Raw genomic sequence first — 21,392 nt, forward strand, 5'->3', positions numbered from 1 at the left:
GTAGAGTTTAGAGTTAACCTTATAAGAGGTCTGGCTTTGCCCTCAAATGCTGGAAGGTGATCTAGGCCCTTGGAATGTCCTGCCTGAGAAAAGTGTGTTTATGTTTCTGGGGCCTTAGACCCCAGGACAGTCTGAATGTGATTTATGACGGGAACTTAGAGCCCTGTGATGTCAGTGCTGTCTCCAGAGGGGCTGGAGAATAAAAGTGTCAGCCTCACCTGTGGAAGGCTGGAGACTAATGGTCAGCTGTGCAGGCAGTACATGACTGAGCCCCAATGGAAACTCTAGACATTAAAGGCTCAGCTGAGCTTCGGCAATAGATAATTCTCTTTGGCAACTGCCACATGTGGTTATAGGACAGCAGCACCATCCATGACTCCACAGAGAGGGGGACAACAGGGGCTCCACATCTGGTGGTTTTCCTGGGCTCTTCTCTTTGCCAGAGTGTCTCTGTATTCTCTCCATGTAGCAATCCCTAATCACAGCGATAACAGCTGTCACAAGTTCCATGGGTTCTTCTAGAAAACTGTCCAATCTCTGGGTAATCCTGGAAACCCCCCAGCTTGCAATTAGTATCAGCAGTGAGAGTGGTCCTTTGTAGACTGTTCCCTCTGACTGTATAGCAGGCTCATTCCTGCATCACTTTACAACTATGTTGTTAATTTAACCATCTTCCAGTGGGAACCATTCTATTCTAAAGAATACTGAAAGCAGCCTGCTTTCTTAAGCACAGTGCTTTCCTAAGCAAAGTGAACTTGCCGCAGCACTTCCTAATGGCTAATTAAGGGGTGTACACATGTGAAGTCTGTAGTAAAAGACACCAGGGCTGGGCGCAGTGGCTCATGCCTGTAATCCCAGCACTTTGGGAGGCCAAGGCAGGCAGATCACGAGGTCAGGAGTTCGACACCAGCCTAACCAACATGGCGAAACCCGTCTCCACTAAAAACACAAAAATTAGTTGGGTGTGGTGGCACGTGCCTGTAATCTCAGCTACTCAGGAGGCTGAGACAGGAGAACTGCTTGAACCCAGGAGGCAGAGGTTGCAGTGAGCAGAGATGGCACCACTGCACTCCAGCCTGGGCAACAGAATGAGACTCGGTCTCAAAAAAAAACAAAAGAAAAGAAACCAGAAGGTAGACTTTTGCTTTTAATTTCATTTTAAATCCCCATTGCCATAGAATGGACAGGGGCAGCTAGAAGTGTTGGGCAGGACTTCAAGCTCTAGGAGGGGCAGGACTCAATGTCTCTTCAAGGGGCGTGAGCCGGTCCACTGCATGAGGCACACACCCTGCCATTGCTCCTGGCTTAGGAATAGTGGCCAAAAATAGCTGCAGCCACTGAGCCTGGCTGTGGCCTTTTCGGAGCATCACGCCCTGGGTGAGAGGACTGAGCAGACACAGCTGTGCACCTCCCAGAAACATCCCCAGGCCACGGGTTGAGCTGGCCTCCCAATTTGCAAAATTAACATGGAACACCTGGGCTGAGCCTCATATACACTCACGATCCAGGGCCCCAGTGGCATGGGAAAGACAACCACAGAATGGTGAGGGTTATATTAGGGGCAGAGGTGAATATATTCCAATTCAAGATGTATGTAAAAGCAAAAATGTCAAGGTACACGGAGACAGCTAAAACCGAGAAATTTGGCCAACAAATTTAACACCTGAGAGGAGTCAGTATTGAGAAAATGACTATGAAACAAGCATGTTTATGATCCTTGGAGAGATCTTTAAAAGCAGGCAGATAGTGTCAAAAAAAAAAATACATGTTATAAAACAACAACAATAAAAACAGGTTAAAATACAAACAATAACAACAACAATCCTGAAGATGAAAATACAGTCATCTGTCAATGAACATAATCAAATGAGTAGCTACTGGCTGCCAATGGCTGGACAGCATTCTGCTAAGGGCAAGGATGGGACACTGGAGAGACAGTCACATCCCTGCCCAGAAGCTTATGTTCCAGCAGCAGATAATCAATAAACAAAGAGAGGGGTGTGTCCTATAATTTACGGTTCTATAAGTCACCCTAAGTGCCATGGAAACACTGAAGCCAGGTGAGTGATGTTCCCTTACGAAGTGACAGATGGGGGTCAGGAAAATCGTTCTAAGGACATGCAACTTGTGGACAAGAACACAGACAAAAGGACCTTATCCTGATTAATTGGTTCTATTAAAAATAGTAACAATGATAAAGCAAACCTTATATTACTGGAATCTTCCATGTTCCCATCAAGTTAAACATCTGATGCCACTTACACCCTGTCCTTCCACACTGCATTAGAAATCCAGGCTAAAATAATTAGACAAAATACTACAGCAGAATAAGGTAAATTGAGGATATGAAAGGGAGAAAGAAAATTCTAATCATCTGCAGATGACCACACTACCTATACAAATAAATTGAGAGTCTCAGATCAACTCATAGAACTCAGAAGAGCCCACTGACACTGTAACGTCAACATAAAAACAACAGTATTCTCATATATCAACACTGACCACTTAGAAAAGGTAATTTTTTGGGCCAGGCGCGGTGGCTCAAGCCTGTAATCCCAGCACTTTGGGAGGCCGAGACGGGCGGATCACGAGGTCAGGAGATCGAGACCATCCTGGCTAACACGGTGAAACCCCGTCTCTACTAAAAAATACAAAAAACTAGCCGGGCGTGGTGGCGGCGCCTGTAGTCCCAGCTACTCGGGAGGCTGAGGCAGGAGAATGGCGTAAACCCGGGAGGCGGAGCTTGCAGTGAGCTGAGATCCGGCCACTGCACTCCAGCCTGGGCGACAGAGCCAGACTCCGTCTCAAAAAAAAAAAAAAAAAAAAAAAAAAGAAAAGGTAATTTTTAAAATTCTGTTTATAAAACAGCAAAAAGACTTTAGGTACCTAAGATTGAGTCTAAGGAAAATTATTATTGATTTTATAAAGAAAATAGAGTCTCTGGAGGACACAAAAAGTAATCAGAATTCTTTGAGAGACACGCCATGCCATTTGATGAAAAGACTAAACACAAAAACAGCATATTTCTGGATGTTTTCTATACTACCCTCTTATTAATTCTTAGGCTTTAAATATCTTTCATAACAAAAATTTAGAAATTCAAGATAATTTAAATCCAGAACCCAAATGGACTTTTCATTGAACATGACAAACTGATTTGTAAGAAAAAGTGAGCTAAAAACATTCTGAACAAGGAAGAGGGACTTGGCCTTCCAGATAGTAAGTCTTCTTAGAAACCTGTAACATTAAAACAAGATGGCTTTGGTGCAAGGAGAGACCATCAGATTCAGGCAACAGACCAGCAGGATCTTAACTGTTCTCCTATTTACATTACCTGGGCACCAGTATGCATGCAACAGGATGTCTAGGCTGCTGGGGGAGAAAATGTTTAAACGGTAATTTTAAAAATTACCTTTTATAATTGTTCAGTGTTGATGCACAAGAATACTATTGTTTTTATGTTGATCCTGCAGTCATGGTGGGCTCTCTTATGAGTTCTGTTAGTTGATCTGTGACTCCCAGTTTATTTGTATAGACAGTATGGTCATTTGCAGATAATTAGAATTTTCTTTCTCCCTTGCATGTTTACCTCACTGTTACGTAGTATTTTGTCTAATGGTATTAGCCAGGATTTCTAATTGAGTGGGGAAGGACAGAGTGTAAGTGGCATCAGTAGCACAGAGGGCGAAGGAGAGAGCGGGAAGTGTGAGGGAGAGGAAGAAGTCAAGCAGAGGATGGGGGCCTGTGCCCAGCCCTCCAAGGGGCTCCAGTGGGAGAGTGATGAAGGAGAGATGATGGCTCCCGCCGGGTCTTGTGTCCACTATGAGTGTCCTCTTAGAGCCAGGAAGACTAACTTGAGTTCACTTAGTCCAGCCTCCTCCCTTTGCACAAGAAATGGAGGCACAAAGAGAAGAATGGCTTGGCAGAGGTCAGATGACTACTTACCAACAGAACCCACTGGCAAGCTCGTCTTTGGGCTCTTTCCAACTGAGGTACACCAACAGTATTCTGTCCCTTGACATGGCATTTGAGCCATTCTGTCCACACCCTCTGGAAACCCTCCCTGTTTCACCTCTACAGCAGTGTACCCTCACTGGCTCTCTTCTCCCCATCATGGCCCCTGTATTCCTTTCCAGATCCTGTTGCTGGCACACCCCTGGCTCTCAATGTCCCCACCAAACCTGTGGCAGCCCTCTCAGCTACTCCGTCACCCTCTCCCTGGATGGCCTCAAAACTCCATGTCTTGGTTGACAAGCTCTAAGCTAGTAGCTCACATCTCAGCCTAGGCCTGTCCCCTAGACAATACACCATTTATCATGCTGTCAGATGAATACGCTGGGAGCAGCCACCTACATAGCAGCAGCACTATGGAAAAAGCCAATAGTTAGACAACACTTCCCTCAGGATACGACGTGAGGCCCAGAGCCTCAACCGGTGCAAAATGAACGAACGTGGGTTTTTTGGCAGGTATCCGAAGCCACCCTTTCAATAGCTTGTGACCATGTGGAGGGAAAATCAGTGTCACAGAATTAGGAAGGGTCTTTAAGTAGGAAAATTCTAGTAATTGAGAAGGAATTTAAAGACAACGACCAGTCCTGGAGGGTTGCAGGCACCTGGAGAAATAGGAAGCCTAGACAAGGCACTCCGGAAACAAGGACTGAGTTGTCGAAACTGTGGTTCGAGATGTCAAACAAGGCTACGGACAGAATTGAAGTTCAGCTATCCCAAACAAGTGACAGTATGAGGCCCCGGCCAGCTCCTTCGTTGTGACACGATGGGTTTGCTAAAATGGGGACAGAGTGACTTTGACCATGAGTCAAAGACAGCTATTTCAAAAGCCTTCGTTCTCTGTGCCTGGCTTATTTCATTTCCAGTTAGACAGGAGAAATAATATATAGTGATCTATTGCATAACATGCTGACCATAGTTAATAATAATGTATTGTATATTTCAAAATTGCTTAAAGAGTAGATTTTAAAGCTTCTCACCAAAAAAAAATATGTGACATGTTGCATATAATTAGTTTCATTTAATCTTATATTAAACATATATGTGTCCAATTATACACACACACATATATACACATATACATCTATACATACACACATACAGATATAAATACATATACATTGTACCCCATAATACATACAATTATAATTTGTCGATTAAAAATAAATTGTAGAAATATAAATTTAAAAATTAGACTCCATTCTCAGTTATAGAACTCCTCTTTATAGTTTAAGGCCAAGTTGTTTACAGAACTAAGTATGTCACAAACCAAAACATAAAAGAAGTACAAAAAATATTTTCACACCTTACCTGGTCCCAGGGAGAGACAGTACCTCCAAAACACATGAACAGGTATCCCATGGCAACAAGGCATATCCATATCACCAACGAGAAGAGGCGCAGCAGCTTCTTAAACACAGACTCTATGCAGACCAGGATAAAGATCGCAAAGAAAATCGCCAGGGCGGTCGGAACTGTTATTAGAAATGCCACATGGTCTTCAACTTCCTGAGGAGAGAAAAAAATACATGGAAAAGTTACCATTTAGAGACACTGTGATACCAATGATTTATGTTGTTAAAATGTTATCAACACTTGTCAATGTCAGAAAATACTGGGTTTAAGAAATTGTTTTGAAAGTAGAACAGTTTGAACATTTAAAATTCAACTTTCATAATAAATAAACATGTTTTTCTAAATAGATAATCCAATGTTGGATATTTAAAATAGGAAAAACAATATCTCATCAAAGTTACATCTTCCCTGATCAACGCAGAACTGGATTGTATTCAGAAGTGAATGTAAGAACACATTAATGCCAGGAGAAAATAAGACAACCAACTTCCCTCCCTAAATCAAAGGAGCAGAAATACCTTGGCCTTAGAAAACTAGCTTCCAAATGGATTTTAAACGTTTTATTTTAAAAACTTTTTTTTTAATTATCTCAGTCTTTAAAGTGATGAGCTTTTATTTTAATGCATGGCAATTAATGTTTTGACAGGATCATAGGTTAATAGAAAAGGGTCAGAAAGTGCTGAATGTGGAAAGTGAGGGAGCAAGAAATGCATAGAGGAGAGCGCCATGTTTGTGATGTCTCTCTCAAGAGAGGTGGAGAAAATAAAATAACAAACATGGCAAAAAGAAACAAACAAGCAAAAAGAAAATGGGCATTTATTATTCACTTCTTACTAATGCATTTATTTACATTTATTTTGGCACACAGTTTTTTTTTTTTTCTATTTATCTCTTCCTTACCACATGACAAAGACCCACTATTTCCATTCTACACAAGTTCAGCTCCACATACAGACATTATGTTTCATTTGATTACACAAGCCTGGGCTTAGGCTGTAGCTTCTGCAAAACACTATGCTGGAAGCTTGGTATGGACAGCGTTTACTATGGATCAGAAAACAGTATAAAGTCTTTAATCCTCACCCAAACGTGTTTAGTTATGGAAATATCCATAGACACTTCTATTTAAAAAAAAAAAAACCCACAAAGCTGGGACCATATCTGGGACTTACAAAGGGACTGTCCGTCTGGTGATCTCTATTCTTTACAGGTGGGCACAAGGTTCATTCCACCCACTGGTAGCTCTAACTTCACACTGGAAATGGCTCCATGCAAATACCAGGCAATGAAGCACGGGGAGATGGGGAAACACAGCAGACCAGCCAAAAATCCACACAGAGTCCTGGTTCCCAAGGAGGGGAAAAGCCAGCATCCAAGCCCCCTTAACTGACGTCGTTTCCCTTTCTCTCCCACAATTATGTGTGATAAATGATGCCTGGGAAAGAGGCAAGAGGAACAACAAGAATGGTAAATGCTAGTAAGTGCTACTTGTGCTAAGCAGGCTTACATATATTAACCTCTTTAATCTTTACAACCACCATCCTGGTGGGGGCAGGCAGGGTGGAGGGCACTAGTGTTAGTTCCATTCTACAGTTGAGGAGACTGAGGCATGGAGAAGGGCTGCCATGCATTGTCCAGCTGGTGGGTGAGATAGGCCTCCAGCCCAGGGATCACCTATGGGTCTGTGGTCCTGCAGCAGACAGCGAGCTCAACCGAATGGGACCAGTTGTTGCTGTGGCCAAAAGAACGTGTATTTCCAGAATTGGCAGAAAACAAGTAGATCAAATGAGATGTTCTTATTCTCTCCCTCCACTGCTATTTTTATCCATGATTAAGTGCCTAAGTTATTACTCTTACCCTCAGACACAGCTTACAATTACTGCAAAAGGGTATTAGGTATCTGTCAGGCTGCGAGCACTCCCCAGCACTCAGACACCACGAACAAATGGACATGTGGGACATGACAGCGTGTCATCTGAGGACATCAAATCTGAGATTATGATCACTACACACATGGAGCCATGAAAACTGATTTAATTTAAACCTCCCCAAATGAACCTCACTGAGCTGTGGACAGAAAACTAACCAGTAAATAATCAGGAAACCTATTTCCCAGTATGACTTTTTTTTTTTTTCCCAGTCATTTCATTACCCCAGCAGGGGTGAAACAATCACTGACTTTACTGGCTCTTAGTTCTCCAGAAAGACTGAAAAACAGGGCAAAAATATGCATGACTGTAAAGTGAAAATTAGGAAAGCAGGCAACAAGAAGATGGTGATACAGCCCTTCCAGGAAGCAGAGGAGAAACGGAACGACCTGTAAGAGCTTGCCCGTGCCTCTCTTTTAAAGGATATCTCTGTCAAGAAGACAGAGACCCAATGTCTTATTTTTCTGGGTAAAGTATGTAAGACTTGATTTTGATTTTGGTTCTAAATTGTAAACTCTCTATTTTTTCTCTCTCTTTTTTAAAAATCAGATCCCTGAGATGTGATTTGTCGGGGCTGCAGTTGACTTCTCCACCATTAGTCACAGTGAGCACAGCGTCTGGGTCCTACAACCCTCTTAGAGTCCTGCAAAAATGTTTAAATTTCTTTCAAAATGAGAGCAGCCAAAAAAGCACAAACTCTTAGGGGGAAAGATTACACACATCTTTATGACAATGCAGTTGCAAACTATAAGGAGGACTTCGACCTCTGAAGTCCTAATCCAGGTCATGATCCTCGGTGGCTGGTGGTGTGCCTGCCCTCACCAGGTGGGTGACGTTAGCAGGCGGGTTCTGCACAGCAGAGGAGGAGCGTCAGCCTCAGACCATACACCCCCACCTCAAAGGGTGAGCCAAAGGCTCAGATGGCCAATGGCTTGAGACGGTCAGCTGCTGCTTGTGAGGCCTGTGACCCTAACCTTTGCAAAACCTGGGCCCACTGAAAACCAGAGACTCTTCAAGGAAGAGAACAGCCACCAGTTTATTCTGTATCTGCCTTTTGAATGCTAACTCTGAAGTTTTAAGAACCTTGCATGAGGATGTCATGGGAAGAACAGATGAGTATTCACTAGAGGATGTACGAGCTTACAGGCCACAGTGTTCCCTGGCCTCGCATCATGCTTTTTTCTTAAGGCTAAGTCAATGGAATAAAGAGACACCCTCAGACCTAGAATGACAGCTCCCCCTCTCTCCTGTCCATCTCCCAGCAGATGGAGAAAGGAAGGAAATCAGCACGGTACACCCCGAGGCTGTGTTCTTCTGATTGAGTTGTTTGCAAATATTAGAATATAAAACAGACTACTTTAAAACAAGCAAACTAAAACATTAAAACCATCATCAATCTCAATTAAATATTCCTATGTATCCTAACCCCTCCTCCCTTTGTGGAAAAAAAATACCATATAATGCAAACTAAATAAAATGTACTAAAATCCTTTCAATATTACCTAAAATGTACTAAAATGCCTTTTTAAAAATGGCTTTAACAAGGTAAAATAAAATTTACCATATAATGCATACTAAATGAAATGTACAAAAATGCCTTTAAAGCACGATAGTTTAACTATGGTATCATCCACTGTGATGACAATGGATTCCTTCCACTCTAAGCATTTTATTCCTTCATTTTCCATGCATTTTCTGGTAATTTCAGATGGATTCTAATTGCTAGGCCTATTAAATACCCATCACTTTTATTTCTTATGTGACAACTCCTTTGTTTCTTAGATGTTTTTCCATGCAGTAACAGCTTATCCGTATTTTCTTTCTTTTCAACGTACTTTTTCTTTTTCTTTTTGTTAAATAGTACTATTTTGCATGTAGGTAGTAAAGGACAGTCTAATGTAAAATATTGCCTTTCTATTTAATTTTAAAAAATGATATTTTAGTGAAATGCTTTGAAGTCAGCAAGAGCAAAGGTAGAAACCGATTTCCATCACTTCCTGCTGTGATTTTTCAGTGGGAGAAGCCGAATGTCCCTCAGCCAGCTTCTTCACATGCAGTCATCCAGATTTGGTGTGGCTTCTGGGTGTTTCGTATGTCACAGGTGTACCACAAATGACAGTAATTATTAGGAGGCATGAAATCAGCCTTTAGCTCTGATAAACATTTGACGACAAATGGATGTGTGGAGATATATTTTTTCATATGCATATAGATACACAATACACATATAGATAGACAATTTTTATTCTTATCTACATACATAGTCATACTCTATTTTACCATGAGGTGTGAAAAGAATAAATAGGCAATTATAATAATTTTAAACATCTGTAAAACTAATAAAATAGCCTCAAACTGTATAAAGCAAAAATTTACAAAATCAGAGAAAAAAGTAAACTTACTAAGAGCAGACAATTTCAACTCCCCATCTTGCTATTGATAGGCCAAGCAAATAAAATAAAAATGCAAACAAGAAAAGATGTAAAGGATTTGAACATCGTAATTAGTAATCTTGGCCCAATTGAAAAACAGAATTCCACACGCAACCATTAGGTGGAAGAATATTCTTCTGAAGTGCATGTGGAATATTTATAAAAATCATGTGTCAGGCAACCTCCAAAGATTTCAAAGAAGAGGTGTCACACAGACCCATGTTCTTTGATCACAGCATAATTTATCTTAAAAGTTCATCACAAAAATGTAAATTAAAAGGTACCACATATAAGATAACTTATATGTTCCCCTCTATGTGTCCATGTGTTCTCATAATTTAGCTCCCACTTACAAGTGAGAACATGGAGTATTTGATTTCCTATTCCTACATTAGTTTGCTAAAGATAATGGCCTCCAGCTCCATCTATGTCCCTGCAATGGACATGATCTTGTTTTTCATGGCTGCATAGTATTCCATGGTGTATAAGTACCACATTTTCTTTATCCAGTCTACCATTGATGAGCATTTAGGTTGGTTCCATGTCTTTGCTGTTGTGAATAGTGCTGCAATGAATATTCACATAAATGTGTCTTTATAACAGAATGATTTAGATTCCTTTGGGTATATACTCAGTAATGGGATTGCTGGGTCGAATCGTATTTCTGTCTTTAGGTCTTTGAGGAATCATAACGCTGTCTTCCACAATGGCTGAACTAATTTACACTCCACCAACAGTGTAAAAGCGTTCCTTTCTCTCCACAACCTCACCAGCATCTGTTTTTTTGTTTTTTGAGTTTTTGTTGTTATTGTTTGTTTGTTTGGGGGTTTTTTGTTTTTTTGTTTGTTTTTTTTTTTTGTTTGTTTGTTTCGTTTGTTTTTGTTTTGTCTGGGCACAGTGGCTCACGCCTATAATCTCAGCTTTGAGAGGCTGTGGTGGGCGGATCACGCAAGTTCAGGAGTTAGAGCCCAGCCTGGCCAACATGACGAAACTCTGTCTCTACTAAAAATACAAAAATTAGCCAGGCATGGTGGCGCATGCCTGTAATCTCAGCTAGCAATAATCCCCTTCCCTGTATCCACGCCCATGTGTAATTCTCTTCTACACTGAGTCCGGCGCTAGCCATGTGGCTCCATTTGGCCAATCTAATGGCAGGTGCATGGCACAGACAATGACTTGAACAAAGACTTGGGCAGTAGGGCTTGCCTCTTTCCTCTTGCTCTTTGGAAGCCCCTGAACTCCATGCAAAGAAGCTCAGGCTAGCCTGCCAAATGAGAGGAGACAGTCGAGTGACCTGGCACTCCACTCAACAGCCATGGTGGACAGCCTGCCAACTGGCCACACACATAAATGTGGCTATTTTGAGTAATCCAGTGATTAACTAACATGCCACTAGACCACACAAACATGAGACAGACCAGCAGAGATGAACTGGGAAACCTAGGTCAGAAGACCCAAGACCTGACCCACACAATTATGAGCTAAAAAAAAGAGTAGTTCAAATCTGTTAAGTTTTTAGTTGTTACACAGCACAAGTTAATTGATACAACCTTCTTCCAGGCATATGAAAGTTTGGCATGGCTATGTAAGGTCACATAGCAGATGGTATTTTCCACACATGGGGGCAATCTACATTTCATCCCATGTATGCTTGACATTCCTTTTATCAAGTTAGGTTCTATCCCCTTGGACTGACCACCCACCTGAGAGGGTCTTCATGATGCCTCAATTAATAGAGTATGGCAGAATTCCCTGACTTGAGAGACAGGGTCATAAAAATGCCATGAAATTCCATCTTTTTCTTTTAGGATGATCATTCTTGAAACCAGCTCCCATATCAAGAGAAAGTCAAGTAATCATGTAGAGAGGCCACAGGAAGGTGTTCTGGCCAGCAGTGCCGGCGAAATCTCAGCTGCAAGCCAGTATGAACATCAGACAGGGAAGCGAGCAAACCTTCAAGGGAGGCAAGACACAGCCTTCAAACCACCCCAGCCAATGCATGGGGCAAGGAAGAGCCACCACTGGCAAATGTGCCCAAACTGCAGGTTCAGGAGGAAGATATATGATGGTGGTGTTTCCAGTCACTAAGTTTTGTGGTGGTTTTTAAGGCAACCAAAGACAACTAAGAACGTTTACTCTGGCCAATGAAAAATGAATGAAAGTGATGTGTCATTTCCATGTGGAAAGTGTTCATCGCCAGTAGTTAGACATGGAAGCAAGCTTTTCTTCTCTGGTGCAACAATGAGGAAAGAAGTGTGTTGTGGGATGTGCCCTCCTTCATCCTGAATCCCTGAGTGACGGGGCGGCCAGCAGAGTCCCTCTACGGACTCATCTTTACCGTGTATCCTGAGCAAAATATAAACCTTTGTTGTGTTGTGTTAATCCAGGAAGACTGTGGAGTTGTTTCCATGACATAATCTAATATGTTCTGACTGACGTAACAGGAGATAATAAAGATAAAAACACACACAAGAAAAGTAATGGATAAGATAAACAAAGAAGGATGGTTCTTGAAAAAGCTAAAAAGAAGACTTCTGGTGAGATTATACAAGAAAGCATATAAAAACAATATTATAAATAAAAATCAAAAATAAAGCATATGTAGAACATCAAAAGGAGAACATTATTATCAAAATGAGCATGCAATTAAATTTGAGAATTTGGATGAAATGCAAAACTTCCTAGAAAAACATCTTACTGAAACTGACCCCAGAAATAAAATTAGAAATACTAGACAATCTTACTACTATCAAATATACTGAAGCGGAAGTTTCAATCTCCCCATAAATAAATCAAAAATACTTATTACAGAGCTTTAGTAATTTTGTGTGTGTGTGTGTGTGTGTGTGTGTGTGTGTGTGTGTAGCATTGAAAGGATAAAAACAAAACAAAACAAAAACTTAGTCAATGTGGCAGAACAGCCCATAACCAATCAATCATATGTAGAATTTTGATATATGACGGATGTGAAGAAAGTAATTGAAATGGATTGGTGGCAATTGATTCTCCTCAAGGAAAAAATAGGTAAATGAATCTCAATTTCTATAACACACCACACATATATATCATTTATATGTATGTGTCTATATATAATAAAATGAACAAAAAGACAAGTAAAAGAACGATAAAACTCAATTTCAATATGAAGTTTACATTTGAGGATAGAGAGTAGAATGGAATGAGTTGAGCATATAGAAAGAAATTTGCTATTAGAGATATTCTAGTTCAAAATGGATTCATGAAAATTTATTTTACTATAAATGACCCACATAGAGATCAATGAGGATTATGCCTGAGAATCAAATATTAATCAAATTATCAAATGAGTAATTCTATTTTATGCACCTAAAATTCAATTCCAAAGAGTATGGAGGTTATGTATTTGAATTCACTGCAAGTCGATGATAGGAAAGAGTTAGACATTAGGTTGACCATATGTCTGGACTGTGCTAAGATTTCCTCATTATCTGTTTTATTCATGTTAACCTGATCTCCGTATTTAATTTTCAATATTAATAACTTTAATTCATTCTAGTAATGGACTAGTCTAAAATTTTATTTCTTTCATAATGTCCATATATCATTAGTAACTTGATATTTTAATTATTTACTCTTGTTTTCTCTATACACCTAAAAAAATAATACAGGACACTAAACCCTCCCCCCCACACACACATACACACACACATATATATACACACACAATATAATTCAGTGTTAGGAGTAAGCACACAGGAATAAAAACCAGTATTTTTTAGCTCTGGCTTGTCCTAGCTGCAATACCCCAGCATCATTATGTCTGAGGGACAGCAAAGGACATTGATATAAATGGGTAGAATTCATAATTCCAAGATCTTGCAGTCAGGGCTCCTGTTACAATAGTGCTGATCTGCCATCTTTTCTACCAAGAACTTTCTATGGGGTGATGACCCTAGAGACCTGATTTATTCACAGGACTCTCCCAGAAAATAATGATCATCTTGAGAAATCCTCAGAATTTCAACATTTTAAAAAGAAACTATAGTATTATACTTTCTGTCTATATGTTTCAAATGCAATAAATTATTTACTCAACATATTTTAATTGCCCTATAATTGAACTTTCCCATTTCCAGCACCAAGCTTTTCAGAAGTGACTTGGTTCAACTCTGAGATACAATCTGCCTTACACATCTCTATGAGCCATGGTCAGGTCTGTGTTTTCATTCTCTTTGTCTTCGCACAGTTGTTCTAGAACTCTGGGCAGAGTCAGAAAACTAGCTGGTAAAGCTGCCCACAATGGTTTTTTGGGTTGAGGTTTTTCTTACTGCGTCTACCCCACTCTTACCTGTGTCTGGCTCCTAGAAACAGAAGTATAAGCAGAAGAAAAAAGAGGGAACCAAAAGAACTATGTCTAACATTGCCAAAAACAGCTGTACAAACGAAGTCTTCTCCCAACCCTCTTTTCATCCTCTCCCTTGTGATTTTTTTTTTTTTTAATTGTATCCTTATACCAAAAAAGGACTGAAGAATTAGCACAGGCTTAATTTTGTCAAATGGACCAAACCCATGAGCAAACTTAATAATCCTTTTCTGTCCTCCCAAACGTTTGGATATAAGGCACAGAGATGTGGAAGAGACTTTAAGATTAGGGGAGCCACTCAGGAAGATCCAGAAAGTCGAGAGGGTCAGAGGTGAATGCCCTCAGCTCTTGTGGTCCTTAGATATGATAACGATCATGATGATAGCCTGCCCTAAAGCAGTCAACAGTATTTAAGGATCATGTCAACATGCAGGGGTGAGCCAGTTCAGGGTGGAGTGCCATCCAGGGTGATGTCAATCATGGTGCTTGCCCCCACCCACCCCCCCAACCCAGGTGCTCTAAATACTCAATGAAGGAAGAAATGAGTCGGGTTCAATGAATTGTCTCGAGGTCAATACCAAGTGGTAGGAAGAACCCGTATACCAGTGGAGTATGCCCAGCATCCAGCTCGGACTCTCCTGTCACTAACAATTTCTGATGAAATACATCACACACAAAACACCTTCAACACAGCTCTAACAGTGTTGTTCCATTTTTAGTAGAATATTCGGTTTAAAATTATCAGTAAGAATCACGGCTTAATAGGAATGATTCTCACACCCATGGTGCATATGCCAGGACTTCTCAGACAATAAAAGCAGAGCCACAGTCAAGGCTCCACTTGATGGGGAAGACACTGGGGACATTTAGCATAATGAAAATAAATAATGCCAGCAAGTCAGTGAATTAATTACGAGGAAGCATCTCTACGGAATTCCTTTAACTCTGGAAGAGAAAAGCATTGAAAGTTAACTCCATTACACAGAATGAAGATTGAGGCTGTTCATATTAGTAAGAAATTTCAACAAGAAAACCTGCTATTTTCCAAGACCAGAGCTGGGAATTCTAGACCTGCAATGTTCTCTAGCAAAGTCACCCAGGGAAAGGCAAAAGCCCTGTGACCCTGTGACAACGTAGCAGTTGCATGACCTTGAAGAGATGAGATCACTTCTCAGGGTCTCAGTATCATCATCTGTAGAATGAGCATCTTTCTGGCTCTAATGCAATGTGACTACAGTATTCTTTCACAGTAACAGTGAAAATGCAGCTACAAAGACTTAGGAACAGCTAACAGTCCTGGAGGCTTACTTTATGCCAGGCATTGTTCTAAGGACTTTGCATATACTAATTGAGACCATCAACTTACAAGGCAGGTACCATGCCATTTTACAAACAAGAAAACTGAGACATAGGTTAAACAATTTTCCCAAGGTCACAGAAGTGGAAATGGACAAAGCCACAATTCCCACACAGCAGATGATCTCAATCATTTCACTCCGCTGTCCTTTTAAAACAGGAAAGGAAGGTGCCATGTATATATTTAATCATACATTTCAGTATCCAAAGGATGCTTCCAAATCCTTTCTTGCTAGGCCCCTAAATTGCAACCATCTTTCCTGCAGAAAATTACAGTTTTTCCATGGCCTTTGTTATACCACAAGTAAATTATAACTAAAACGACTTAGAGAATTACTGGTTGCAAATTACAAGCACCTGCAGAGTGAGATTTCTTGCGTGTATAGAAATGCATAAAAAGATGAATCTTTAGCTATCTTTACTGCAATACCTAAGAACATGCTCTATTCCCTTCCACACTCAGAATTATGAAACTAGAGAAAGCATGCACAGAATTTCCTGTTCCTTAGAGCGGACGTTGGGTACATCTGTCTGCCCTCCCATACTCCAATCCCCAAGGAAGGTGATTCTTCCACCTACTGGGGGTGCTGAAAGATTGTCTGGAATAACAAAGTTGGTTGCTCTCTAGAAATAATTGGGTATGTTAATTTGTTTTGGTAGAATAAAATTCTCGATGTACAGATAAAAGAACCTCTCTGATAAATCTGCCCTTCGAAAAAATATCTGATGTTGGAAAATTGATTCATAATAAAAAATACTTCTGGTTATTGTTCTAAATATCTAGTTCATTGTATCACCATAAAAGAAACAAGGTGGGTCATATTCTCAGTCACATATATTACCTATGTATAGTTAATAAAAGTGCATACTCTTATTTTAGTATCATACTAAAAAACACAAATATCTACTTTATTTCTCTGACTACTTAAAATTATGGAATACAATTTTTTCATTTATATTGAAATACTGACTATTCGTAATCATAAATTTTAGCCAAAACAAATCTGGCTAGAGCCAGCTAGTATTCTGACAAAATGAAAAAAAATTATGTCAACCTTTCCTAACACTGACAGGCAAATTTTGAGAACAGCTGGCTGATTTTGGATATAATAAATGAGAGTATTAAATTCTGAAAAAGGGTTTTCATGCATTCAGTAATAAAAACCAGTTCCAAAAAACAAAGTAGAAAAAGAAAAAACAATGAGAACAAGAAAAAAAATTAAAAACCAAGTTACATGATAAGACTTATGACTTAAAATTTCATTTCATTAGTTTTAAGTTTTCTGATGCCAGGGGTCAAGTTTATTTTGTTCCCCATGCCCAGAATTATTGCCGTTCCTGGCACTTGGTAGGCACTCAACAGGCTGATGGTGAAAAAATTATAAATCAGATTTTTCATGAATATTCTCCATGATAAACAGCAGAAACTATTACTCATATTATTAAACAATATTTAAATTCAAGACATGTCATTGAATTTTCTATTTACTGAGTTTCATGTCTTCAGATAATTCTTCACAAATATGGGATTAAAACTACTTAATTGTTTTCATGTAGAAAATAACCAATTAACCAAGACTGTGAAGTTTCAATTCAGGATTTATTTTTACAGTATGTAAAACTTTGAGGATTACTTTAATATTAGGGCCAACAATGCAGAATCATGAATTGATCAAAGGTTGAAATTAAATGAAATCACTTAGTGAACAATGTCAATTAGGGAAATATTAAATCAAAATGAAGTTTGCTTTTTTCTTTTTAGTATGCATTCCAAATCACTTCTACAAAGGCAATTACATACAGCAAAAAAAAATCTCTATGTACTAGCATTATACTAAGAGCATGGTGTAGTCCAAATGCTTTTTTGCTCTAGGAGGCTAGGGATGTGCTTTAAGAAAATTGCCAAACTTCTACAAGAACCGATGAAAGTCTAATGGAAATCAAAATCAGGCAGATTCAGGGGGAAAAAAAGGAATCTGTCCAAGATTTTAGGCAGCAAAAATAGATCTGCTTAGCTCCTGAACTGCATGGCAGCCCAGCTATTCAAGTAAAGTGCTCCAGCATGGAAACCCTGGCAGGGTCCCAAAGCAGCCATTGCCACCTCCCAAGGTAGACCTCTCTGAAGCCAAGCTCTGCCAGCTCAAGAAATGAACTCACCTCTAATTACACGAACACAGCTTTACCTTAGCCTACCTAGTCTATCTTCAAATGTCCCTACCCCAGCCATCGTTGACTATCTAGATGGAGAACACGTTTTAGAAAGCAGAGATGTTGGTTATGGTGCTTCCAAAATCAAAATAGAAACAGGCTGTTGGGGGCCCAACATCATCCCAGTCCCGACTCAGGTCCACTTTCAGAACACAGGGCACATTGCTCCTAGGCATAGCTCCTTCCGACTTGGTCCTGCAGCTGGTCTCTGCCTGAAGGTGGCTTTTCTACCAGACTGAGTTACCCTCCCTGATTCTGGAACATTTCTGCACAGCTTATCTCTTTGAAGGGTGCACAGAGTAGACATGAGACCATGAATTAGGTACGGCCAAGAACAGGATTCATTTCACTCTCTCTGGACCTCACCATAGGTGACAGCCATGCTGTGGGAAATGCCCAATTTGTGCTTAAAATGATTTAGCTGAAGGCAAGAGGAGCATGAAAATGATTGATTTATCAAGAAAAGTAAAGATGTTTGGATAACGTTGTGAAAAGAATACCACTCCTACAGATGCACCAAGCAAAAAGGAACATAAAGGAATTGAATATAGAAACACAAATATAAAGAGCAAAGACAGTTCAAAGAAGGGTACTTTAAACCCAATCATGCTAAATCTGAGTGACCCATTCAAGAATCTCCATCAACCAAGTTTAAGAAATTAGAATTCTCTATCACAGAAAACAAAGTCGTGTGTGCAGGGGAAGCATGAACTTCACACTTGTCTTTAAATATATTAATGCTGCTAGAAATAGGTCATCACCTGCTCCTTTCCATTTAGAAGAGAACAAGCCAGAGCAGGTTTGAATTACAGGTTCAAGAGAATGGCAAGCCGAAATGCCTCCAGCAGAACAGATTTCCAAAGGACAACTCTGATGTTTCTTTTCTTCCTGGCAAGTAAAAAACAATAAGTAGATGTCCTTAGAGATCCTGCTTGCCCATAAGACTGAGCAGAAGTCTCTCCCCAAGTCCTTTTTGTTCCTAAAAGTAGTAAAGAGAAATAAAAATGCCATTCCAGAGAGCATAGAAGGCTGGTTCCATGTGGAGAGAGTGAGGGCTGCTCCGGACGCATATCTAGACTACAGGGATCAAAAGGTACTCTCTGCTCCAGGTTTGATAGTACAAGAGCCAGTGTGTGATTTGTGACTTCATAGCCTCCTACATTCTATTTTCTATTCTTACCTCATTGAACTCAATCAGTAGACAGCTACCATTGAGTGGTGTGGGGACATTTTTTTATTTTTTAAAAACATGATGGTAACAATTCTTCCCATGCATAACATTTGAACACCATCTGGCTCTGGATATCCGAAACAAATTGCCAAATACCAAGGACAGCTATTTTATGCATGGTGAAACATAAGCAAAATCTACTTCTTTGGTGGTGGACACATATAAATATAGGCACATATTTATATTCTAAGCCAAAAAAAAAAAAAAAAATCACCCAGTGGAGACATTCACAGATCAACCACCGACTAAAAAAAAAAAAAAAAAAAATCTCGCTGGATAATCGATGCCTCGCACAAAATCTGCACATGCATGTCACAGGCAGTGCAAAAGTTTGAACCACACACTCAGAGATCAGTAACAGGAAGTTATCGCCATCTACAGACTTCCCCTCACTTTTCAAGGGAGCGAGCCAAGGATTTCTGCTGGAAAAATATAAACTGGCAAAACTGGCTGTTGAGCTGCATTATACTCCTAGTGATGAAATCCACTTTAATAACCTGTCCAAAACCCTAACCACGTTACTTCTCTAGAAACGGGAAAGCAACCGTCCCTCCCAAACGCTTCTTAACTGTAGACCCTGAGATGAAAGATTCACAAGTCAACACCCCATCACTTTCTGTCTATCGGGCTAAAGGGCTAAATGATTTTAGCAAAGGCAAAGATGTATACTTAATTTTTCTTCTTCATTTTCCTTGTCATTAACCACTTTCCCGGCAGGCTTTCTGCAGAGTTGAATAACGCCCAATCCAAACTAAAATGCCAGCTGCGGGGCCGTGCCAGCGGAACCGGGCAGGAGACAGCCACTCGCCCAGGAAGCCCAGGGCTGATTCTGGGGAGACCTATTCGAGCGCTGCGGGCAGCGGCGCCCGGCAGAAAGCGCAGAGTTTACCAGCGGTGCGCAAAGATGCAAAAAGCACACGCCCTGCCGGTCCACCTGGTGAACACCTCGGCAACTTTATTTCGGGAAGAGCCTTCCCAGGAAACTTTTCTCTCGCCCGCAGCCCTTGCCAGAGCACACCGGGCTGCGGGCCGGCAGGAGGAGCAGGGAGCCGCGGGCCGAGGGGTTGCCGCGGGCCGCGGGGCAGCCCAGAGCGGGACGCGGCTCGGCTGGCCCGGGTCCTCTCGGGGCCAGGGAAGGCGAGGCGCTGGATTCACGGGGAGGCCACTCACCAGCCCGAGCGCGAAGAAGACGGCCAGCAGGGCGAGGCAGGCGCCCATGACGATGAGCAGCAGGAAGACGATGAGCGGGTGCTGCTGGCTCATGCAGTAGTAGGACTCGTAGAGCCAGTCCCGGGACCGCGGCAGCCCGTCTCCGCCGCCCGCCGCCTCCTCGGCACGGTCCTGCAGGTAGCGGCGGCGCCGCATCGCCTGCTGCCACATCGGGGCCGCTCACAGGGCGCCCGCCGTGCGCGCCCGGCCCGGGCAGCGCCGCTTGCCGCGACCGCCCGCGTCCCACCCCCGCGCCGCCTCGGCCGGCCCGGCTGCCGGCGCCCGGAGCTGCGCGCAGGGGCCTCCGGCGCGGGCGGAGCTCGGCGCCCCGGGCTGGGCGCGCTGACGCGCGGGCGGGGGCCGGGCGGCGGCCTCGGGGGCAGCTCCCGGCGCCGCCGCCGCCACCGCCACCTCGCGGGAGGGGGCGGGTTCCACGGGGCCCTCCGCCCGCCGCTCCCCGCCCCGCGCGCAGCCGGCCTCTGTGCAGGGGCGGTGTAGGCCCCCACCCGACGGCCGGACTGCAGGCTGGGGACTGCGGGGGCTGGACGGTGAGGGGAGTGGCTGACTTGGGGAGCTCCCGCTGCGCCCCGGCCAGGGGTCGTCCTCGCCCGGCGCCCTCCCACACTCAGCCACCGGGTCGTCCACCTCCTCTACCCTATCCGGAGTGCAGCGTGGGTGGGGTGGGAGGGACAGCCCTCCCCACTAAGAAGTAAGAACACAGCCTAGGGGGTGGAGGGAGGGAGTCCCACCCCCCGACTCCTCCGCCCCACCTGGCTCGGAGCACTGCGGGGCTCCTAAGCTCCTCTCCAGTACCTCAAGGGCAGCGGGCAGGGAGGCTGCCGCCCTCCTGTTCCCCACCCCTTAGCGGGCTGCGGGGCCTGCTCCCACCCTCCCCCACAGTCACAGAGCACAGCCGGGGTCAGAGGACCCGGGGGTCCCTCCTTTAGAACGCGGGTCAGAGGACAGCGGGGGACTCCCTCCTTTTCACTCTCTTGGGGGCCCTGGAGGGGATTTCCCACCTTTCCCGCCTCCCCGCGTTGGGCACGGGTTTACCGTCCAGCCCTTCTTCCCCTCAGCGCAGCGGGGTTGAGGGCTCCCCCAACTTCTCCACCCTTTTGAGAGGGCCAGGGCTCCCTGCAAGGGCGGCAGGGCGCGGAAACGCCAGAGGACGCTAACTGGAGACCTGCACGATGTGGAAGTGAAGCGGCAGTGACTGCACTGGGAGCCCCCGCCACGGCCTCGGGAGGCAGCCTCCCTTGCGCCCTGCACGCTCAGCTTCAGTCACACTTTGTAGGTACCAAGTAAGCCTGTGGTATCACAGG

At 42.7% G+C, this 21,392-nt stretch overlaps 1 protein-coding gene across 1 annotated transcript in view; it reads right to left on the minus strand.

Moving 5' to 3' along the window:
• ADCY2 (adenylate cyclase 2) overlaps positions 1-20,294 on the minus strand; it is a 426,522-nt gene extending 406,228 nt beyond the window's left edge. The window contains exons 1-2 of the mRNA XM_007961181.3: positions 20,032-20,294; positions 5,320-5,517 (exon numbers count right to left, since the gene is read on the minus strand). Of these exons, the coding sequence (XP_007959372.3) occupies positions 5,320-5,517; positions 20,032-20,241 (408 nt within the window). The 5' untranslated portion in view covers positions 20,242-20,294. The remainder of the gene's footprint in view (positions 1-5,319; positions 5,518-20,031) is intronic.
• Between the last annotated feature and the right edge of the window lie 1,098 nt (positions 20,295-21,392).

This window comes from Chlorocebus sabaeus, chromosome 4, assembly GCF_047675955.1.
Source record: "Chlorocebus sabaeus isolate Y175 chromosome 4, mChlSab1.0.hap1, whole genome shotgun sequence".
Lineage (NCBI taxonomy): Eukaryota > Metazoa > Chordata > Mammalia > Primates > Cercopithecidae > Chlorocebus > Chlorocebus sabaeus.